Genomic DNA, 24,630 nt, shown 5'->3' on the forward strand with positions numbered 1-24,630 from the left:
CTGTGAAAGCTACATCAGAGTGTGCTGTGCGAAGCTGAACCGATTGCACTGATGCAAACCTGTTATGTTCCCACACAGGAAATAAAATGTCCAATCGTCCAGAAACTCCTTGTCTTCCTTAAATAAACACAACGCAGAGTCGAGGGGTTATCTGGTCTGCCAAATAACCAAAGTGACTGCAATTTCCCCCCGTTATGTCCATAAGTACCATAAAAGTCCATAGGACTGAGGTATATTTGTCTAGGTAGCATAATTTATTGTAATAATTTTAAATAATTTTTGCATAATTTGCCAATCAGTTAATATTACTCCTTTAACCATTATTTATTTATTTTCCTCATATTGTTCCAGGATTCTATGAAATAAGTAAACACATAACCTCTTAATGATAAGATTCATTCAATTTTCATTCTAAAGAATGAAATTAAAATGACAGCATATAAATCCAAGTCAAGTGTTTATCGAAGTTTTGGAAAATATGACTTAGAAAAGCATAACCAGTTGTCATACATGGTTAAGTGCAGCTTACTTATGTGAGATTTCTCTCTTTTTTTAAATACCATTAACAATGAATGTGTCATTATACATTCTGCTCTCATTGTCAACATTATATAAAAGATTTAAATCATTACAAATCAATGATTGAGCACAAAAGGTTAAGTTATTTAGCTACATCAAATACTACCTGGAAAAATAGCAGGGTTGGTGGAGCCCTGGGTTTCATCTTTGCCCCACAAGGCGAGCCCGAAAATCCTGCAAAATTCTTCCAAACTTCCTTCTCCGCATTAGTACGACGACTAAAGGGTACTTCTGTCAGAAATACTACCGTATTGTTGCACTCGACACTCGCCTTCTTCTTCATAGAATGTTTTTTTTTTTTTCTTTCTTTATTGAAAACCACAATGTTACAACAACAAGTAGAAAGTTCGTGGTCCCGCCACAGCCCTTTTACAGAATCAAATCTAGCGAGTCTAAAAAATCAAACCAAGTGCCGTTTGAAAGGATAATTTATCCTGCCTTTAGGAAAATTAAAATGAAAAAATATAAAAAATTCTATCAAAAGCAATGGCTGCATCTAAGGGGGATTTCATAGTACCACCATAGAGTTCGGCGTGCTCTGCACTGCTTCGTTGGCGCCCCTAGAGTGCAGTACCAGCCGGAAATAGCCGCCAGTTTTCCCTCTCCTCATAATAGAGACTCTCTGGTCCCGCGCAACAGACATATGACGAAAGCACGTTGTGCGTCGTTTGTGCGAGCACATAAACCCTCATAGAAAATGCATTGGGAGCAGGATTTTTGAAAAAAACCAAGGTTCCATTCATGTCAATGGGAGCTTCCTGGTGCAAATTCGACCCTGACAGAAATCGCACAAAATGGGCGTAGCAACACCAGGCGCGAACTTAATCTGATTGGACAATGACATATACAACCAGTTTGCCCACAGTAGATCAGTCCCACTTTAGCAACTAGATTAAAAAAAAAAAAAAAAACTACGTGTTTGGTAGTGCGTCGCACAAATCGCCCCTATGGAGGAGCCGCCACTGCCGCTAGATGCATACTAGATTCGCCGAAATGTTGAGTATTCATCATAAGCTTACTTGTTACACTCAAACTACCCAAGATGCAATGTAACGTGACGTGGCCCATCGCCATTTGAATGGTCAAATTCCGTTGCCGGAACGAGAGCAATCAAAACGGCATAAGTTCATCTTTAAGTGAACAACTTGAACAAGACTCTGGTTCCTTCCATCATTTAGAAATATTGTAGCTCAAGTTCCTTTTCAGAGTTTCATCATGACAAAAACAATTAGTAAAAGAGCCAAAAGCAAGAGTTTACTGCTTAAAAAGCTGAACATGTGCAGAACACATCAGAGCACAGTGCTGATAGCTGAGGGCACTTCTAAACGCACCCTCAGCGTTCACGATTGATCTGAGATATTGAGACCTGTGTGGCTCGGTCTGTCCAGGTCCAGTTAGAATATGTTGGTTAGCGTAGGTTAGCTTAGAGAAATCTTTTGTGTGAACTTCAAAAGGATCTAAGTCTTCTTCCTCTCTGTCATTGCAGAAACATAGAGCCCAAGAGGGATCCAGATGGCACTGCTGTAAGGACTGTGGGAAAGTTATCAAACGATCAAATCTAAGGTATCATCAGAGGCTTCATACTGGACAGAAGCCATACAGCTGTGACCAGTGTGGGGCAGCTTTCACTAGATTATCTGATCTAAAGATCCACCAACGTATTCACACAGGAGAGAAGCCATACAGCTGTGGTCAGTGTGGGGCAGCTTTCACTCAATTAGGTAATCTAAAGAAACACCAACGTATTCACACAGGAGAGAAGCCATACAGCTGTGGTCAGTGTAGGGCAGCTTTCACTCAATTATCTAATCTAAAGACACACCAACGTATTCACTCAGGAGAGAAGCCTTTCAGCTGTGGTCAGTGTGGAGCAGCTTTCACTAGATTATGTAGTCTAAAGACACACAAACGTATTCACACAGGAGAGAAGCCAAACAGCTGTGGTCAGTGTGGGGCAGCTTTCACTAGATTATCTGATCTAAAGATCCACCAACGTATTCACACAGGAGAGAAGCCATACAGCTGTGGTCAGTGTGGGGCAGTTTTCACTCAATTAGGTAATCTAAAGACACACCAACGTATTCACTCAGGAGAGAAGCCTTTCAGCTGTGGTCAGTGTGGAGCAGTTTTCACTAGATTATGTAGTCTAAAGACACACCAACGTATTCACACAGGAGAGAAGCCATACAACTGTGGTCAGTGTGGGGCAGCTTTCACTGAATTAGGTAGTCTAAAGACACACCAGTGTATTCACATAAGAGTTAAACCGTTCAGCTGTGGTCAGTGTAGGGCAGCTTTCACTAGATTATCTGATCTAAAGATCCACCAACGTATTCACACTGGAGAGAAGCCATACAGCTGTGGTCAGTGTGGGGCAGCTTTCACTCAATTAGGTCATCTAAAGGCACACCAACGTATTCACTCAGGAGAGAAACCTTACATCTGTGATCAGTGTGGGGCAGCTTTCACTAGATTATGTAGTCTAAAGACACACCAACGTATTCACACAGGAGAGAAACCTTACATCTGTGATCAGTGTGGGGCAGCTTTCACTAAATTAGGTAATCTAAAGACACATCAACGTATTCACACAGGAGAGAAACCTTATATCTGTGGTCAGTGTGGGGCAGCTTTCACTGAATCAGGTAGTCTAAAGAGACACCAACGTATTCACTCAGGAGAGAAACCTTTCATCTGTGGTCTGTGTAGGGCAGCTTTCACTAGATTATCTGATCTAAAGACACACCAACGTATTCACACAGGAGAGAAACCTTTCAGCTGTGGTCAGTGTAGGGCAGCTTTCACTAGATTATCTGATCTAAAGGTGCACCAACGTAGTCACACAGGAGAGAAACCTTTCAGCTGTGGTCAGTGTAGGGCAGCTTTCACTAGATTATCTGATCTAAAGGTGCACCAACGTATTCACACAGGAGAGAAACCTTATATCTGTGGTCAGTGTGGGGCAGCTTTCACTCAATTAGGTAATCTAAAGAAGCACCAACGTAGTCACACTGCAGAGAAATGATTGGCTTAAAGGTTTCATGGCATGAAAATAAATGGAGGCTTTTATATATTTGTATAGGCTTTAGTGGTCCCCTCATACTATATCTGAGTTTTTTTTCCCCAAAATTCTTTCTTGGTGCAGAATTATAGCCAGTCCCAAAAATGAGCTTTCCTTAGGATCGTCAGAATGAGCTGTTTAGGGTCTGCAGCTTTAAATGCAAATTAGGAGGAGAAAGGCGAGACAAAGCGGAGGTTGGAGGTGTGGCCTTACTTACGCCCGTGGTACCATGCGCAAATGTTTTGTGAATCGCTATGGCACGGCAGCCCTATGCCGTAAAACTAGCTAAACCTGTTGAAATGAGCTTACTTTGACAATATGATGAACTAGTTAGTGAACAACTCTCCTAACACAGTCAAACATCAAGCAAGTGCTAGACGACAAAAAAGGCATGCGTGAAGGGGAAAGCAGGATCGAGGATTTTGACATTCTCATCTGATTGCTCTGGTTTGCAAAGATGCACGTAGCGCTAGCGCTGGATTCATTCTTCTTCAGGAAGCTTGAAGTAGTGGGTTTTGGTCTAAATTGAGCAAGCTAACCATCTCATTGGGATGCAAACACCTCCAACAGCCCAGTTGGCAGAGATAAGTGCTTGCAGATGCTATTAGCTGCATAGCTAACGATACAAACCCTTTCTTGTGGTAACAAGCTATGTAACTATACTGTACACACAGGAAACAAACACAACTAGAAAGCTGCAAGCAGCTGTATGCGGGACCGAGATGGCGTACGTTGGGGCAAGCGCACGATACCCTCTGCGTACGTATGAGTTCAAAATAACCCCAATGTGGAGGGGTTTTAGAAAATTTAGGAGGAGTTCGATCAAATGCGAGGTGTGGAAAAAAAGAAAGATGTTTCCGACCACCAGCAGGTGGCGCTGTAGGTGGATATCACTATTTCATATGTGCGCGTTCAGGCTGGGTCCAGCATTCACCGTTTGAAGTTTGGGACAGATAATGTATGCGGAAGTTATAAGCGATATAATTTTTTATGGAGAGTCATAAATTTGTGGTGTCGCCACGGCAACGCCCTTTGAGTTTTGAAAAAATTTCTCCATGATTTTATCCCACCATGTCTTAAGAGTAACCTGGCCAAGTTTGAAGGTTTTTGCATTAAATATGTAGGAGGAGTTTGATCAAATAAGAGGTGTAGAAAAAAAAAACGTTTCCAACCACCAGCAGGTGGCACTAAAAGGGGATGTCACTCTGTTATATGCGCGCGTTCAGGCTGGGTCCAGCATTCACCGTATGAAGTTTGGGACAGATTGAATAATGTATGTGGGAGTTAAAAGCGACTTCATTTTTTGTGGCGAGTGACTTTGAGTCTTCAAACTTTGAGGCGTTGCCACGGCCACGCCCTTTAAGTTTTGAAAAAGTTCCCGCATGAATTTTTCTCCCCATGTCTTAAGAGTAACCTGGCCAAGTTTGAAGTCTGTAGCATTAAATCTGTAGGACAAGTTCGATCTTATGCAAGGCATGGAATCGGTCAAAAGTGGCACGAAAACGCACCTTCCATCCAAAATGGCCACCTTCCTGTTCCTATTGCGGGCACCATTTTTAAGCATTATAGGGGGCGCTACTGAGTCAATGAGCGACTCCCAAAAATATAAAGTTTAGATTCTTTCATGTCGTCGACTGGCACGTCGTGCCTGCAAAATTTCATGAGTTTTCGAGCACCTTTTGCAAAGAATAAGAAGAAAGAATAAACCTTACAGAAATATAGGGTCCTTGCAGTTTCACTGCTCGGTCCCTAATTATAGAGCATTAAAGTACTTACTCTCGGGAATGAGATCCTTCCCTGAGTGAGGGACGAATGGAGATTGACAGGCGGTTCGGTGCGGCGTCTTCAGTGATGCGGGCTCTGCACCGGCCCGTCGTGGTGAAAAAGGAGCTGAGCCAGAAGGCGAAGCTCTCGATTTACCGGTCAATCTATGTTCCTACCCTCACCTATGGTCACGAGCTGTGGGTAGTGACCGAGAGAATGAGATCGCGAATAGAAGCGGCTGAAATGAGTTTCCGCCGCAGGGTGTCTGGGCTCTCCCTTATTGGGCTCGGTATTAGCCCAAGATCTGGAAACATTCATCGGTGAAATGTTTGGCGCACACATACACAAATCTCTTCGGTCCTGTCGTCACTTTCCCAGAAAAAACTAAATCAGTCCACTGGCTCTTTAGAGGTTCCAATGCAGGAGCTCTAAACAGATTTTTTACATTCATGTGCAGCGCAATGAGCTGGCCAAAGAGCTGTGGGCGGGGAAAGGCAGTTTATTGGCTGTGGGGGGAAACAACCTCCACGTCATAAGTGGCAGCTTTCTCGATCAGGCCATCTGCATGGTCACATTTCCAAAGGCGGAGAATAATTTCCAGTGCAGTTTTAGGTCTATCGTCATTTTTAGCCACTGGGGGACCGCAGGCAGGCTAGAGGAACTTATATTAATGTTAAACAACCTTAAAAAGTGAAAATTTCATGCCATTGCTCCTTTAAATCAACAACAATTTTTACGGCAGATTAGCAAGCATTCACCTGGCAGCAACAACAGGAACCACCAATCAGAAGCCTTGCATTTGTTCAGATTAAAAATCTTCTTTGTGGATTAACACCTTCTCTTGTCAGGACTTTAGTTCTGAATGTTCTGTGGGGAGCACATGTTTGAAGAACCATTGAAAGTGCTTTATAATTTGTTGGGATTGCTTTAACTGGTGACGGATCTCCCGACATTCAAGACGAACATGGCATCAATTGTGAGTTGATGGACAGAACAAAATGCAGTCTGTTTGAAAGTAGAAACATGTTTATTCTGTTATACTGAACATATTTGTTTTGTTTAAAGTTAAGATCCACAAAGTAGCTTTTCACCAGCTGTGGGTATTTATGTAAACATCTGAAGAAGCAATATATCATTTCAGTTTGATGTGAAGTCGAGCTTTACACTCGTCTGTATTTCATTGTTCTGCATTTCATTAAAGGTCAGTTGTTAACTTTTCTCATGCTTTTCATGTTCTTGCTACACAGATATTTTTGGAATCAGATGTGTGAACGCATTTCAGTCCAAACGTTATGGCTGCACTGAGGGAAAAGGCAGCTAAGCAGGCTAACGCTACTTTGAATTGAACCGTTTAACACGAGAAAACTGAACTGATCTGTTTGTTGCTTTTACAACTGCTCAGTTACTCACACAATCAGGTACTGAGCAGATTTACCAAACAGACATTCTGCTGTAATCTCAGATGCTCTCAGTCGCGCTGCTCACGTTGGTTTAGTCCACAACTCTTTTTCTTCTTCTTCTTCTGCCCCGACGGCTACACAACTTACCCAGAACACCCGGTGGCAGTGTGTGCACACGACACCCTTATACTTTATTAGATTGTATCTACAAACTCAAACGCTGATCATTTAAACCTGCTTCAGGCTGTTTTTGTTCCCTTTAGTTTTCAGTGGAAAATGTTCAGCACAGACTTGGAGTTGTATTGTGTTCTTGTGGTAACTACGTCCCCACAGCTATTATGTCCTTAAGAGTTTCTTAGACATTACATTACATTACATTACGGTCATTTTGCAGACGCTTTTAACCAAAGCGACTTACAATAAGTGCGTTCAACATCGGTAGGCAAAAGAACTTCAGGTCACAAGAAATCATAAGTGCATTTCCTTCCAATACCAAACAGCTAAGAGCAAAACTAGTGCTAGAGTAAGTGCGATAAGTCAGATACCTCAGCCTCTCACCAACTGCACACCAGTCACAGCGGGGTGGGGATGCAAACCCTGGTTCGGGTAGGGGAAGAAATAAAAGAGGTAAGAAAAGCAGGAATGAGATTTAAACCCTGGTTCGGGTAGGGGAAGAAATAAAAGAGGTAAGAAAAGCAGGAATGGGATGCAAACCCTGGTTTGGGTAGGGGGTAATGAAGATATAGAGGGTGCCAGTGGTGGAGGAAACAATAGGTGCGTAAGGAACTAGGACGGAGCAGGGTAGTTTTTCCTGAAGAGGTGGGTTTTCAGCCTACGGCGAAAGATGGGCAGCGACTCAGCTGTCCTGATATCAGTCGGGAGACTTAGAAAGCGCTTTGTGCTGCTCACAGTGGGAGAATCTCACTGACAAATCCCACTTTGGCCTAAAGATTCAAGAGGGTTTATTGTCATTCCAGCCATATACACAGTGCAATGAAATAACGTTTCTCGAGAAGTTTTCACAGCAACAACAAAGAACAGCGCAACAATAAAGAACAGCTGGGACAACAAAGACCATACTAAAAATGCTACAAGTAACTGCAAGTGTGGTGCAAAAAAAAAAAATTTGTAAAGTGTAAAGTGACTGTATTATTATTATTTACATGAGGTGCAGTATAGGGCTGGGCGGTATGACCTAAAATGTATACCCCGGTAAAATTTGAGTACGCGGTATGGTACTTTTGTATATAAATTACAACAGAACAGTTTCTCAGTGGTTACCATAGCACAAAATAAACAATTTCAATCAGGATTTTTGCAGCAATATTAAATTAAATGTATTGTGCAAAACAGAAAACACAGGAAATATAAAAAATATATACGTTATATTTATATTTAAAAAATAAGAAAAGGTACATTTCCTCAAATAAACTCTGTGAGAGAAAAGCCGCTGCCTCTTGGATAACGTAACTTTCATAGGCACCTTCCACTTATTCAACATGCTCAAATATGTGTCATGTTTCAGACACCCCATTTGTGCATGTTAAACTAACTGCTTGTTAATACGATAAGTGTTTTATTACTTTGCATGTCTTCCAAAAGAGAAAATAATCAGGATTTTGAGGATGTTACCGTTACACACCAGCTGAGACGCAGGGCAGCAAAACATTATGGGCGTGAAAACAAAACTTAGAAAATCGCCTCGGCGCATGCGCAAAACCACAAAGTAGCAAATCTCGACAAGTAGGAGAAATAGACAGAACAGCGGCTTTGACTCGTTTCATATTCCGGAGCATGGTTAGCCCGCAGGTGGTAAAACAAATTACTCGTGTTACCTTGTCTTGCGATTACTGTCGCCCGGCATATCCAAGCGGATGTTCAAAACTTTGCATTACTGCCGGACTCATGAGCTATAAGGTATGGCAAAAAAATCTCTACCGTGGGTGAAAAATACCGCATAAGGTATGATACCGTGCATACCGCCCACCCCTAGTGCAGTAGTGCATCAGACAAGTACCACAAAGTGGCTCAGGACAGTATACAACAGAGGTGATCAGACATGACAACCCAGGGCTCAGACCAGGATGCAGAGTTGTAGTCTTACACACTTCTCTGCAGCTTCCCACCTGCTGCTACCCACCCAATCAATTAACACAAAAGGAGCAAATCCTCTTGTGCAAAAAGAAATTATTAAAACAAAAACTTTAACTGAACAAAAACATCAAACTATTAAATGTGCTTTGCTGAATATCAGATCTCTCCTTTCGAAGTCTCTGTTAGTGAATGAGTTGATTTGTGATCATCATATTGTTATATTTTGTCTTACAGAAACCTGGCTGCAGCAGGAGGATCATGTTAGCATTAACCCTTTGGCGACTATGAAAAAGATTCTATTTTGTGGCGCTGCATGAAGACCTTCCATAAAATTCTCTGTTTCTAAATTACATACATGTTACATACACCATATGTGTTCTATATACCATTGTAATCAGGAGAATCAGAGCTACAAAAGGATATAAATTTCAGCATATAGTTTGATTGAGTAATGAAATATCTTGACAAAAACCAGTAAGTACTTGTACTAAAATCCGTAAAAAAAAATGTAAATTCCAGACAAAAATCCCTTTTTGACATATTTCTGTACTAGATAGACAAAATTACAGAGTGTATCAAATGATCAGAATTTTGTGTGCTGCATAAATGTATAAAGTTTATGTGGCTAGGACATACTGTTCAGAAGATATGATACATTTAGTTATGGGTGCAAAATACAGTTATATCAATTTAGAATGTTGCAAGGATTCTTTTACTGACATACATATTACCATTAGAGAGAACTAGCTATGCACTGGAAGTGAATACAAAAATACAACAAAATCTGGTGCAATAAACCATTTCTTTATTGTTTCTTGTTTGTAAAGAATGTATTTGATTGAGTATTTGGATTGAAACAGAACAATTTGGATGTATGCAAAAGTAGTGATGAATACAAATGACCCCCCCCCTTTTTTGTTGTTGTTGTTAATAACAATGAACAAACAATGCACATAGATTGCTTCATAGAAATATTTACATTTATAAATAGATTAATACATTTATAGATAAACAGTTTAATTTCTAAAATAAATACATAAATAAATAATCCGCTCACCCCAAATATATATCACCCACTCAACCCAAACAAGAACACATGTTCAAGAAACAGGCCTACACTGTCTCATAGAACCATCACATTTCCTTGTGATAGTCTCTGCTGTGCCAAAGTGCAAAACAGTTTTTTTCTGCAGTACAGTGCAGATAAACTTGGCATTGAGGTGCATCACAGAAAGAAAATACTTTGTACTCTTTCTTTGTTCTCACATAGCAAACTTTACAATTTCGCTTGGTACCACTAAATTTTGGCAGGTGCACACTTTGAAAAGCTCCTTGCTTCCTCTTTGGAGGCTTGTACACAGGAGGATCGGTATATTCGTCCAACCCTGCCAACTGTCTAACCAATTCCTCCCTGTACTCACCCAGCGAATACTTCCGTGGCCGTTTCATCAAAACATTATCAGGCTGTTGTGACCGGTGCAGCTGAAACAAAATGTAACTGTTAACAACAGCCATGTCCACCATGTGAAAAAAAAGAGTTTTCCACCATTTCATCGACTTTCTCAAAACGTTGTTATTGGTCATGAGCTGGTCAGATCTGTCCACACCATTCATAAAGTGGTTGTATTGCTGAATTACCTTGGGTTGCTGCACCTGCAGGGTGCGCCACCTCTCACCATTTCTCTCTCTTCTCTCCACCATCACATATTCATTAGCATGATTGATGGTGGAGAGCACAGTCACTGCCCTACTGTCCATCCACTGCAGGGCAAGACGAACCCCATCTCATGCCACCCCGTTCTTGGCTTTTGGCCCAGTCCTTCCCCTTTTTCATCGAATCAGGAAAGTTCCTTCTGTTTTCACTTGCCGTCCCTGTCGCTGGTGTTGAAGAGGCATATAAGTCCTTGATTAATTTTACAGAAGAATAGAAATTGTCGAAAAAGAAATGATACCCCTGGTGTAAAAGTGGTGCTGCCAGCTCCATCACCGTGTCGTATGCCAAACCATTCTCAGATACCTGATGCCCAGACCTTTTCCCAATGTACACATTAAAATCATACGTATACCCGTTGGCACTGTCTGCCAACACCCACAATTTGATTCCCCACTTTACTGGTTTGTTTGGCATATACTGTCGAATTCCAGACCGATGCTTAGACTTTACCATTCGTTCATCAACAGCAACCTGCTGAAATGGCTGATAAAGACTCATGCACCGGTCTTTGATGTGGGCCATGAAGGTGGAGATTTTGGATAGCTTTTCTGTGTCACTTTCAGCATTCGGATCAACGATATGGAGCATAGCCATCAAGGCTTTGTATCGGTCACGTGTCATAAAAGAACGTCCCCACAGACCATGATACAGGCTCTTTTTGCTCCAGTACCGACTGGTAGGGCTGACGTCTACTAATCCCATATACAATAAAAGTCCTGCCAGTTTGTAGAGCTCCTCTGCCGTGGTATCTACCCACTCGCCATGCTTGTTGGCATATGTTGGCTTATGCAGCACAGCACTCCAACCATATGCATTGGTATGCTGTGCGATCTGTGTCATCACCTCGATTGTAAAAAACAACTTAAAAAAATCAAGAGCGTAGCTCATTGCACCCCTGAGGAGTGTTGCTGGCAGGTGTAAGCCTGGTGGTCTTAGGGGTGTGAATGGTGGTAGCTGGTTTGGTGTGTCTGGTGTGTTGTAAGAGTTGGTGCCCCACACTGGCTGGCGTGACCCAACTCCTCCTCTGCCCCCTACTCTTCTGCCTCCTCCTCCTCTGCCTCCTCCTCCTCTGCCTCCTCTGCCTTCTCCTCTGCCTCCTCTGCCCCCTACTCCTCTGCCTCCTCTGCCCCCTACTCCTCTGCCTCCTCCTCTGCCTCGTCCTCTGCCTTCTCCTCCTCTGCCACCTCGTCCTCTGCCCCCTACTCCTCTGCCCCCTACTCCTCTGCCTTCTCCTTTTCCTCTGCCTCCTCCACTTCGTCCGCCCACTCGTCCTCTACCCGTATCCCTCCTTGGCAACTGACCTGAAGACGGTGATGCTGGCTCTAGGTCATCTGCTGGTTCCGGATGAAAGCTAGAAGGGAAGCAGACAAGGACACTGGTGTTCATACAATCATAAAAAAACAACTAATCATGGTAGCTCACTCAGACAGCACACACCACTTTTGAGCACATTGTGTTGGACACATATAACACATATACCAAAAATATTTACAGTATACAACTTGCACAATGATTTACATAGGACTATAGGCCTACATAATCATATTTATAAATTAGGCAAAGTAAACATAAACATTGTCCATTCATGAAGTGTGCATTTAGATGGTGTGTAGGCTTCCAGTAAAGTGGCCCTTTTTTCCTCCACATAAATTAAGATTTGTATAGTCATGCGTATGAAAAAGAATTACAGTATATAAAATCTACCATATGAGCCTATACAAAACTTACAAAAAGATTCACAGGGACTACACAATGCTTATATGGCACATAGGCCTTACAGTATAAAATCAAATGTATAATAAGGCATAGTAAACATTAGCATAACCCTTCATGGAATGTGTAGAGAGCTACTTAGATGACACGGCTACTATAAAAGTGGCCCATTTCGGTAATTATTTTCCTTCTTTATTTTTTGAACATGTAAGATTTGTATAGCCATGTAGTTTTAGTATTTTTCGAATGGGATACCACAACAATGGAATCAAAGTTTGCACATTACATCTCTTCTGAATAATTTGTGAGAACACAAACAAAATAACGTCATAGCTTGGACCTCTTGAACAGAAAAGCACAAGATGTGCTGATACATCTAATGAGCTAAATCGGGGTTTCAGAGATACCACGGTTCCTTTACATATATAATTCATGAAAAATATTCATTTTCCTGAGGTAAATAAGTGAGCGGGCCGGGAGTAGCGTCAGAATCTTGACGCGTCTGACAGACTGAGGTACTGACTGACAGATTGAATGAATGAATCGCTACCAGTAGTAAATAGACCATTTATACTCGATCAAAACCTTTTCAAACATAATTACATACTAGAGGAGGGAATGGGCCACATACTGTAACAAAAAACAACGAGATCCCTTCAAACTTCACCGGCAAAAGTTAGCTAGCTTATTAGCTAAAGTTGTTATGATACGTAGCTGTCACTTGACTTACCTTGCTTCAGAATCACTCCGACACAACTCCTCGTCCAAGGCCAACTCCTCATCACTGGACATACCACCGGTTTCGCTGTCAATGTCGCTGTCAGCATTATTTTCAATCATCATTTCTACCACTTCATCCCGAGTGTAGCGAACGCGCTTGCAAGGTGGAGCAGCCATCGTAAAAAGTGAATGGAATGTCAATACGGCTGAGCGCGGCTGGACATTCGCGGCTGGACATTCGCAGCTAATTGAAGGATTGAAGGCAGCTGTTGAAGGCGGTACTTTTAACATGACAGATAAACCTACCAATCACAACTAAGCATTTCCAAGTCTTTCTCTTTTGATTGGTTAGGCTGTAGTAATGTCAGTCAAACATTTTTTTTTATTGGCAGATGTATATTTTATTGCCATAACAACCACAACGCCATCGTTCCCCAGTGAACGATATTTCAATGCGCCGTCTCCAAAGGGTTAATGAATCAACTCCCTGTGACTGTTTAAATGTTCACGTTCCTCGAACCACAGGCAGAGGAGGAGGAGTGGCAGCTATTTTCAGATCAGGGTTACTAATCAGTCCCAGACCCAAGATTAGTGTGAGCTCTTTTGAATCTCTGATTCTCAGTTTTTCCCACGCAAAGTGGAAATCCCAGAAACCTCTTGTGTTTGTTGTTGTGTATCGTCCACCTGGCCCTTATTCTGAGTTTCTGTCTGAATTCTCAGAGTTTTTATCCCAGTTAGTGCTGAGTACAGATAAAGTCATTGTAGTGGGTGACTTTAATATTCATGTAGATGTTGAAAATAACAGCCTGAATATGAACTTTAAATCTATATTGGACTCTATTGGATTTTCTCAGTGTTCACAGACCGACTCACTGCCTTAATCACACCCTTGATCTTGTTCTGACTTATGGCATTGAGAGTGAACAGTTAACAGTGTTCCCTCATAACCCTGTCTTATCTGACCATTTTCTGATAACCTTTGAGTTTACATTACTTGACTATACAGTTTCTGAGAAGAAATTTACATATAGAAGGTGTCTATCAGAGGATGCTGTAACCAGATTTAAAGAATTAATTCCATCATCCTTTTCTTCACTGCCATGTGCAGATGTGACAGAGGACGACTACCTAAACTTTACTCCTGCAGCACTTGACTCTCTTGTTGACAGCACTATAGTTTCAATGCGTACAGTACTGGACAATGTTGCCCCTCTGAAAAGGAAGGTAATCAGTCAGAAGAGGTTGGCTCCTTGGTATAATTCACAGCTGCGTGCTTTAAAGCAGACTGCAAGTAAGCTGGAGAGACAGTGGCGTTCCTCTAATTTAGAAGAGTCTCAGTTAGTCTGGAAAGATAGTTTAATAACGTATAAGAAAGCCCTTCGTAAAGCTAGAAGTGCTTATTATTCATCATTGATAGAAGAGAATAAGAATAATCCCAGGTTTCTTTTCAGCACTGTAGCCAGTCTGACTAAGAGTCCGAGCTCTGCTGAGCCAGTTATTCCTTTAACTCTCAGCAGTGATGATTTCATGAGCTTCTTTATCAATAAAATTGTTTCTATCAGAGAGAAGATTGATGGAGTCCTTCCCACTATTATCAGTGATGTATCATCAAGTACAGCAGCTTTAGAGGTATCTTTAGAACCTGATTTATATTTAGACGGCTTCTGCCCAGTTGATCTCTCTGAACTAACAACAGCAATAGTCTCTTCTAAACCATCAACTTGTGTTTTAGACCCAATCCCAACCAGACTGTTCAAGGAGGGTTTCCCATTAATTGACACTTCCATATTGGATTTGATCAATCTGTCTTTGTTGACAGGATATGTACCTCAGGCTTTTAAGGTTGCTGTAATTAAACCTTTACTTAAAAAACCTACTCTTGATTCAGAAGTGTTGGCTCATTATAGACCTATATCCAATCTCCCTTTTATGTCTAAAGTTCTTGAAAAAATAGTTGCAGCTCAGCTTTGTGATCACTTACACAGAAATAATCTGTTTGAAGAGTTTCAGTCAGGATTCAGAGTACATCATAGCACAGAAACTGCACTGCTGAAAGTTACCAATGATCTCCTCTTAGCCTCTGATAGCGGACTTGTGTCTGTGCTTGTCCTGTTGGATCTCAGTGCTCCATTTGATACGGTCGATCACAGTATCTTATTACACAGACTTGAACATGTTATTGGCATTAAAGGAACTGCATTAGGCTGGTTTAAGTCATATTTATCTGATAGATTTCAGTTTGTTCTTGTAAATGAAGAATCTTCCTCACACACCAGAGTAAGTCATGGAGTTCCTCAGGGTTCTGTGCTTGGACCGATTCTTTTCACTTTATACATGCTTCCATTAGGTAACATTATTAGACAGCATGGCATAAATTTCCATTGCTATGCTGATGATACTCAGCTGTACTTATCTATAAAACCAGATGAACCCAATAGGTTGGTCAGACTACAAGCATGTCTTAAAGACATAAAGACCTGGATGACTCAGAACTGTCTGCTTCTAAATTCAGACAAAACTGAAGTCGTTATCTTTGGACCTGAGCGTTTCAGGGAGAAATTGTCTAGCTATATAGTTACTCTAGATGGTATATCCTTGGCTTCTAGTTCTACAGTGAGGAACCTTGGAGTTATTTTTGACCAGAACTTATCATTTGACTCGCATATAAAACAGGTTTCTAGGACTGCCTTCTTTCATCTTCGTAATATTGTTAAAATCAGGAACATCTTGTCTCAGAGTGATGCAGAAAAACTAGTCCATACATTTGTTACTTCAAGATTGGACTACTGTAATTCTTTATTATTGGGCTGTCCCACATATTCTCTGAAAAGCCTTCAGTTGATCCAAAATGCTGCAGCCAGAGTTCTGATGAGAACTAACAGGAGAGATCATATTTCTCCAGTTTTAGCTTCTCTTCATTGGCTCCCTGTTAAATTCAGAATAGAATTTAAGATTCTTCTCCTTACATATAAAGCTCTTAATGACCGAGCTCCATCATATCTTAAAGATCTCATTGTAAGATATTTTCCTAACAGAGCACTTCGTTCCCAAACTGCAGGTTTACTTAGCCGCTTTCGGACTGTAGGAACCTTTGGCAGTTCTAATAACCTTTTAATCCGCGGGGCCGAATTCTCCCGTGTTCGGACATACAGGAACTCGGGGCTTTCTCCCTTAGTTCCTAAAACTATTTAGCTCCTTCTCCGAGGTCGGGTCTTTTCATACTTCTTATAGAACGAATCTAACGAAGGTGTGTGGTGGTCGGTAGCTACGCCCCATGTCATGCTATCACGGCTGAAATGTTTCCTCATAGACACAGACACAACCGGCGGGTGTTTAATAAGTTAAACTTACACTGGTCTCATTTGTCTGCAGCGCTCTGCTCTCCTTTCTTCCTTCATGAAATGAAAAAGTATTGTCTCCTGGCTCTCTCTGTGAGCTCTTCCAGCCTCGATATTAGACGCCTGATGTGATTGTCCATGATTAATATCACCATCATGCAGACCATAAACACGGTGGCCTCCACCCTCTCCATATTAGCTTCTTGGTGGTGTTTTTTCTACTCTCCTTACTTTTACCGTTTTGTTTTGTGTTTGAATGTAGCGCTAAACGGCTAACGGCTAACACGTCACTGAAGCAGATGGCTGCGCGCGGCGCATCAGTCCCTATCAGGTCCCGACTCATGTGCGAATGCAGACTGAAACAGTTCCGCTGGGGAAGGACAGTTATCAGAACGAAATTCGAGGAGGGTAGTTCTGATAACTACTTTCTTAGAACGGTCTGTCCGAAAGCGGCTCTTGAGGTTCCCAGAGTTTCTAAAAGTAGAATGGGAGGGAGAGCCTTCATTTATCAGGCCCCTCTATTGTGGAATAAGCTGCCAGTAAATGTCCGGGAAGCAGACACCGTTTCCACTTTTAAGACCAGGCTTAAAACTTTCCTTTTTTATAAAGCTTATAGTTAGGTCTGTTGAATCTGATAGTGTGTCTGCTAGTGTGTCTTGTTCTGCCTCCACCTCTGTCACCCTCTATACTTTCATTACCCCCTACCCGAACCAGGGTTTGAATCCCATTCCCGCCTATCTTACCTCTTTTATTTCTCCCCCTACCCGAACCAGGGTTTGCATCCCCACCCCGCTGTGACTGGTGTGCAGTTGGTAAGAGTAAGTTGTATGGCTTTGTTTTTGCTGGTATTTTTAGTGATTATAGGACTGTTTAGGTGAGTTTGTCTGCTGAATCTGCTAGTGTGTGTTGTTCTGCCTCCATCTCTGGCACCCTCTATACTTTCATTATCCCTACCCGAACCAGGGTTTGCATCCCCACCCCGCTGTGACTGGTGTGCAGTTGGTGAGAGGCTGAGGTAGCTTGTGGCTGTAAAAAGATGGTTGTTGTGGTGTGATCTATATAGGGAGTATAGGGAATTACTCACCGAGTCTGGTCCTTTATTTATTTTATTTTTTTTTTTTTTTCGTTAGCACAAGTTTCTTGTGTTTACCTTGAATAGGGATGGCTCAGGTAATCCTGAAACATCCCATAGTTAAGCTGCTATAGGCATAGACTGCTGGGGGGCCTCATCTGTCACACCTTTCCTCACTTTACTCTCTTTATGTATATGTGATATTATTGTGGTCATTAACTTATGTTTACCTGTTCCAACAGATATCCTTTGAATTGTGTTACAGTGCCGCTGCCGCTGCCGCCGCTGCCGCCGCGGCCCCCTCCCCCCCTTTCTGTCTTCTCAAACCCCAGATGGCCACCCTTCCTGAGTCTGGTTCTGCCAGAGGTTTCTTCCTGTTAAAAGGGAGTCGTTTCTCTCCACAGTCGCCTCAGGCACGCTCAGGCCGGGAGATTGGACCGAAAAACAAAAAGTTTTCAGTGCAATCTGTTGGTTTTCTTAGCTAGGAAGTTGTTTTTGAATGGGCTCTATATGAACGAATTAGATTATTTTATGAATTATGATTATTATTAATTAATTGAATTCCAATTGGCTTGAATTGGACTGACTATCCAAGTGCCTTGAGATGACATTTGTTGTATTTGGTGCTATATAAATAAAAATTAATTGAATTGAATTGAATTGAATTGAATCAGTCCCTGAGCGTTGAGGAGTCGTATGGCCTGGCGGAAGAAGCTGTTTTGTTGTCTGGTGGTGACAGACCGTATGCTGCGGTACCTTCTGCCAGATGGGAGGGGTGAGAAAAGTCTATGTGAGGAGTGGGTGGGGTCTATAACAATCCTGGTTGCCTTGCGGATGCAGCGTGTGGTGTAGATGTCTGAGACGGAGAGGAGAGTGGCTCCAATGATCTTTTCAGCCGTCCTCACAAAACGCTGAAGGTTTTTGCGGTCCAGTTGGGTGCAGTTACCGAACCAGGCGGTGATGCAGCTACCCAGGAGGCTCTCTATGGTCCCTCTGTAGAAGGTGGTGAGAATGGTGGGAGGGAGGTGGGCTCTCTTTAGCCTTCTCAGGAAGTGGAGACGCTGCTGAGCCTTCTTCACGGTGGAGCCGGTGTTGAGGGACCAGGTGAAGTTCTCCGCCAGATGGACACCAAGGAATTTGGTGTTCTCCACAATCTCCACCGGGGAGCCTTCGATGTCCAGAGGCTCGTGGTCCTTCTGTGCTCTGCGGAAGTCAACAACCATCTCTTTAGTTTTGTCCACATTCAGAGACAGGTTGTTGGCTTTGCACCAGGTGGTCAGCTTTTCCACCTCCTCCCTGTATGATGACTCGTCGTTCTTTTCGATGAGACCCACCACGGTCGTATCGTCAGCGAACTTGATTATGTGGTTCGAGTCGTGTAGTGCTGTGCAGTCGTGGGTTAGGAGTGTGAACAGCAGTGGACTGAGCACGCAACCTTGAGGTGCCCCTGTGCTCAGTGTGGTGGTGCTGGAGGTGTTGTTTCCGATCCGGACTGACTGGGGTCTCCCCGTAGGAAAGTCCAGGATCCAGTTGCAGAGGGTAGTGTTCAGGCCAAGCAAGCTCAGCTTCCTAGTCAGGTGCTGTGGGATGATAGTGTTGAATGCCGAACTGAAGTCTATGAACAGCATTCTGACGTAAGTGTCTTTTTTGTCCAGGTGGGTGAGTGCTAGGTGGAGGGTGGTGTTGATGGCGTCGTCGGTGGAGCGGTTGACTCGCTACACGAACTGAAGGGGGTCTAGGGTGGGAGGCAGATGGTTCTTGATGTGCTTCAGGATCAGCCTCTCAAAGCACTTCATGATGGTAGGGGTGAGTGCGATGGGGCGGTGGTCATTGAGGCATGACACAGGCGACTTCTTGGGCACAGGGACGATGGTGGTGGTTTTGAAGCACGATGGGACGATGGCACTGCTCAGGGAGATGTTGAAGATGTCCGTGAAGACATCTGCCAGTTGGTCTGCACATCCCCTGAGCACACTCCCGGAAATGTTGTCTGGGCCAGCAGCCTTACGTGGGTTGACTCTTTGCAGTCTTTCTCACTTCAGCTGTGGTCAGGCATAGCACTTGTTTGCCAGGAGGGGGGGTGTTCTTCCTTGCCACCACATCATTCTCTGCATCAAAACGACTGTAGAACACGTTCAGCGCATCGGGCAGGGAGGCGTCACTGTCACAGGCCGGTGTTGTTGTCCTGAAGTTAGTGATGGCTTGGATTCCAAAGCTGCCGTGTGTCTCCACTGTCTCTGAAGTTGCCGTGGATTTTCTGGGCATGCGCTCGCTTTGCATCCCTGATGGCCTGGGCCAGTGTTGCCCGCGCTCTGCTCAGGGCCTCCTTTTCTCCTGTTCTGAATGCTGTGTCTCTGGCTCTCAGCAGTGCACGCACCTCAGCAGTCATCCATGGCTTCTGGTTAGAGCGCGTGGTGATGGATTTGACGACCGTGACGTCATCAGTGCACTTACTGATGAAACCAGTGACTGAAGCCGTGTACTCCTCTAGGTCAGTGGAGCCGTTGGTGGTTGCTGCTTCCCTAAACATTTGCCAGTCAGTGCACTCAAAACAGTCCTGGCGGGTAGAGATGGCTCCTTCCGGCCATGTCTTTACCTGTTCGTTGACTGGTCTGGAGCATCTGACCAGCGGTCTGTATGCTGGGATCAACTCTACTGAGATATGGTCAGAATATACTAGGTGGGGGCGGGGCTCGGCACGATATGCACCGGGTATGGTGGTGTAAACAAGATCCAGCGTGTTCGCTCCTCTCGTTGCAAAATCCACATGTTGGTAGAATTTTGGAAGCACTGTTTTTAGATTTGCCTGATTGAAGTCTCCGGCGACAATAAGCAGTCCTTCTGGATGTTTGTTTTGGAGATCACTGATGGCCCCGTACAATGCGGTTAGCGCTTCCTTAGCGTTAGCGCTGGGAGGAATGTACACAGCTACAATGTGCCAGTGAGCGGACGTTAGAGAGCAGGATGGACGGGAGAGCCGGTCGGCTAGCATTAGCCATCAGCCTAGCACGAACACCGGCTCTCTTGCCCCTCTTCCGTCTTCTCTCACACCGCTTTCGGCGCCTCCTCACCCGGCCCTTGTCTTCAGGCGAGCTTGGGAATTTGCGAAGCAGGCTGATAGACTGTAGCGCGTCCTTTGTCTCCGTTGGTAACGCCGTTGGGCAGTGTTTAAGTCCCATAAGTAGACTCCGTTGGCAGACTTGTGATACTGCATCTGAGTGTTGCAGTTTAGCGGCCTCTTGAGTGCAGTTTGTAGATTTCAGACACATAACTTAACGATATAAATACAATAATACACTAAAATTACACTGTTTTACACAGTTTTTTCCTCTCGAGGGGTCACTGCGAAAACGATCGCGCCGCCGCTTTTATTAGAGATATGATCAGTGGTGACTTTTGTGTGTTAGCGACTGGCGCTATGGTCCTGGCTGAACAGGAAGTAGCCACCAGAAATGCAGAAAGACAGTTGCTGTAGCGACTGAATGTTATGCAGGACTGTCAGACAAAGACTGCAGACAGAGCGGTAACAGGAAAGCAGGAGGATCACAGAGCTGGTTAACAACAGATGCTGTAATCCTGGACGTGTCACTGAGAAGGAGCGTCTCTGCACCCCCGATGTTGAACTGCTGGCTGTGAGTTTCTGTCTGTGTTGTCTGCTGACAGAGTTCACCTGAGTTGCCTGCTGACGCTGTGTGTGACATCATCAGCTGAGCTGTTGCTAAGCTACAGAAACAATAGCCCAGCCCACTGATGGAGACCTCTGAAGGTTTCTACCACACCTTCCTCTCTGCTACACTTCAGCTGATTACATTTTATTTAGTTCTCTGTAACAGCAGCTGATCTTTAATAATAACTAATCCTGCAGGGATATAATTTACCTTCAGGGATTAATGAGTATTGTTGAGTTGAATTCAACTGAGCTCATTTACAAAACTGATTTTGTTTGATTCATTTAAATGTTGATGAAACTTTAGCATAAAATCACATTCACCTAGTTAATGATAAAGTTTCCCGTCTCATGGCCTCCCTGTCCCAACGAGATGCTGTAAGGTGTGGTTGAGGTGCAGCTCTGAGCTTTCTTTCTGAGGCAGAAACTGAACTGTTTTACCTTCTGTCAGTGTGAGGTCCCAGCCTGGAGCCCTGAGGCGCCCCCGATTGTGAGAGTCTTTCCCCTCGCCATCCTGGACACATGCCTAAAGTCTCCGAAGGATAGGTGGAGGCTCTAAGTTATGGGGAAATGTCTTCATTTGTAACACCCAGTCACAAAACAAAAGAAACTCCTTAAGGCTAAAATAACTTTAATGATTACAAATCAGTGGAGGTCTGCTCGGGGCCCAAATGCTAATTACTCTTGTCAACAGCGGCATTCCTCATCAACTTGGACAAACGGGCATTTGTAAAGTCATTAATAAAAATGTAGGAGGATCTCTGGGTGAGAAGGAGCAGGAACAACGAGCGCACAAAGACAAAAGGTGATGGAACAGTGCTGATGACCTCCAGGTGAACTCTGAGGGATGGCAGAGCATCTCACAGTGTTTTCTTGTCCGGTTACATTCCACAGCACACATGATAACGATCCTTTAACCATCTGCAAGCGAACGAGTGCCGTTTCTGTAGATTTACACCCTCTGCCTGACTGTTGATAAGCCATCTGTCATCTGCCACACCTGCTGCTGTGACACAGGTGTCATGTCCTGAGGAAGTTCAGCCTGTTCCCATCAGGTGGTTCCGCTGTGGACTCCACCTCCTGCTGCAGGGAGGATGGAGGTAAAAAGAGGCTTATGGAGAAGCAAACACACAGCAGCCTCCTCCCACAGATCAGTTCAACATCTGCAGTCGCCAACGAGCTTCCAGAAACCTTACTTTGATTGTTGGTCTCTACCCCTGAAAGAAATGATGATCAGATTCCTTAAAGCAGGGGTCTCCAACACGTCGCTCGCGAGCTACCAGTAGCTCGCCGCCCCTTTCCAAGTAGCTCGCCAAAGGGCCAATGAATCATACATTAATTTGAAAACTTAATTGGTCTCTCGGCAAATCTTGATGAGTCAGTGGTGATGTGACCAGCGACCGCAAATTGAATTTGCTCTCGGGCGCAGTCTAGTCACTTGTGGTCGTTTTGCGAGGCTGAAAATCGAAACTTAATCAGGCCAATCAAATCGTGAGGAGCGGGGTCGGAGGCCAGGCTACCTAGTGACGACAGAGGTGCTACGTTTCAGTGTGTAGTTCCAGAGAGAGATAAACAATGCGCCCGGCGAACACTCTTTCGATTAGGCTTTGGCAGCGACTCTAGAAGATTTAAATATATTTTTTTCTTTGCGAGACGAACAGATAACTGCACTTAAGTTTTTCTTGAAAAAAAAGGATGTTTTCGGAGTTTTGCTCACCGGGTACGGTAAAAGTTTAATTTACCAGCTTGCTCTGTTGGTGGGACGACGCTCTGATTGGTTGTTTCGCCATCCTATTGCGTGGCGTTGAGTGCAGAGGCAACTTGACAGACAACCGTTTATCCCGCCCACACTGCTATCCAGCGTCAATAAAAGCTGTACAGGTCTGGCTTGCTAGGCTAGTGAGAAGGAGTTTACGATGGCGACAACATGATCAGTGCTGTCAAGGCATTCAGTGCAAAACTGTCATTGTACATTCAGCAAGTGAAAAGCAGAAGATTTCAGCACTTCCCCTCTATCTCAAAGATGCTGGACAGTCACACAGGTGCAGCCAGCGTTTTAACCCTCTAACCGCCAAAGTCGCAGAATTGCGACATGACGTCAGCATAAACAAAACAGTCTGTAGATAAAATAAACGGGCTTTAAGGTGTTCAGTCCTCCTACCACTAGTTGGTAAACATGTTACCCTTTCAAACAAGACCAAACTCACGTCATTTTGTAGTCATTTTGTAGTTCACAGTGTCTTTATAAGGCAGTGCAAAAAGCCACGCGAACTCAGGTACGGAAGTAGTTACTCAGAGCTTTTCTGTAGAGACGTGCGAGTCAAATTTTTATTGTCAGCGAACTATTAGTGAGTTTTTAACACCATGGCTTGTAAGAAGTTGAACCGTGCGGAAGTATTGAGCAGGCTATTTGCCGATTCCGACTCCGAAGGAGAGTTTTTACCTCGTGATGAGGAGGAGGATCGGACGAGCACTCCTGCTTCCCACCGTGAAACTTCCGAAGGCAATGGTGCCGGCATGCGAAGCGAGGCTGTCCTCCAAGCACACACACACACTCCAACTCATTCGCTGCCGTTATCCAACCTCAATGGAGTGGGTGGTGGGGAACGCGGTCGCAGTGTACGTAGAGGTGTTGGTCGAGGAATCAGGGGTGGGAGAAGTGGGTCTGGTATCTTTGGCATGCGCTCCATCCAGCCCCCGGTGGTGCGGCTAGCCGCGGCGCGCCTATCCGCCAGCGCAATGATCCTGACATTTTACCACTTGTTTTATTATTGTATTCCTCATTCCTGATCATTATGAATAAGGTTACCCTATGGTAGCCTAATGATGACAGTATTTTACCACTTTCTCCTGTTTTATTGTTGGTTTCCTCCTTATGAATGATGGTAAAAGACAGAAAAATGAAAATAAGTTCAAACATCAAGTCAATATCCACCATTTCCTGAAAAAATATAGGCAACTTTTCGCATGTGTTTTCCTACTATATGGTAATGATGATATAGTAATATTTTACTACATTATTCTGTTTTATTGTTGCTTTCCTGTTCCCTGATCATTATAGATGATGATAAATAGACAAAAAGAAAAAAAAAGTTTAAAAAAAACAAGTTCATAATCACTCAATTCCAATATTTCCTGAACATAATGAGATTCAAAATGGCTGCCACCTGATGACGTCATAATATGCAAATTAGATCAATAATTTCATACCCCACATAAACTATGGATCATGGGCAACATTTTTCTAATGTACAGTAGGCATCTATCTTTAACCCCCTTTCAGCCACCAGCTTTGGAAATATTAATGTCAAAATCCAGTATTTTCAAAAAACAATCTTGGCGCCTAAAGGGTTAAATGTGTCCAAGTATTGTGACCTCTTATCAAGGCTTGGACAGGAGTTTGCTGACAGATTCAGTGACTTTGAGAAACTCGAGCCCTGTGTGACATTTATGGCCAACCCTTTCATGAATGTGGACATAAGTGAGATTTCAGGACAGATGGCTGAAC

The 24,630-nt window shown here is 43.5% G+C and overlaps 1 protein-coding gene across 1 annotated transcript; it reads left to right on the forward strand.

The window, feature by feature from the left end:
* The first annotated feature begins 902 nt into the window (after window positions 1–902).
* Window positions 903–3,604, forward strand: LOC142368720 (uncharacterized). The gene is made up of 3 exons (XM_075450909.1): window positions 903–924; window positions 2,418–2,839; window positions 2,900–3,604. The coding sequence occupies exons 1-3, from the start codon at window positions 903–905 to the stop codon at window positions 3,602–3,604; spliced, it is 1,149 nt and encodes a 382-aa protein (XP_075307024.1).
* The last annotated feature ends 21,026 nt before the right edge of the window (window positions 3,605–24,630 follow it).

Source organism: Odontesthes bonariensis, chromosome 19, assembly GCF_027942865.1.
Source record: "Odontesthes bonariensis isolate fOdoBon6 chromosome 19, fOdoBon6.hap1, whole genome shotgun sequence".
NCBI lineage: Eukaryota > Metazoa > Chordata > Actinopteri > Atheriniformes > Atherinopsidae > Odontesthes > Odontesthes bonariensis.

What these genes read in the sequence shown, in the direction of transcription:
- LOC142368720 (XM_075450909.1), top strand. Translation starts at nt 903, where the DNA reads ATGTTACAACAACAAGTAGAAA. An exon ending in GTTACAACAACAAGTAGAAA is followed by an intron (nt 925 to 2,417) that starts GTTCGTGGTCCC and finishes GTATTCACTCAG; the next exon opens with GAGAGAAGCCTTTCAGCTGT. An exon ending in ACCAGTGTATTCACATAAGA is followed by an intron (nt 2,840 to 2,899) that starts GTTAAACCGTTC and finishes TCTGATCTAAAG; the next exon opens with ATCCACCAACGTATTCACAC.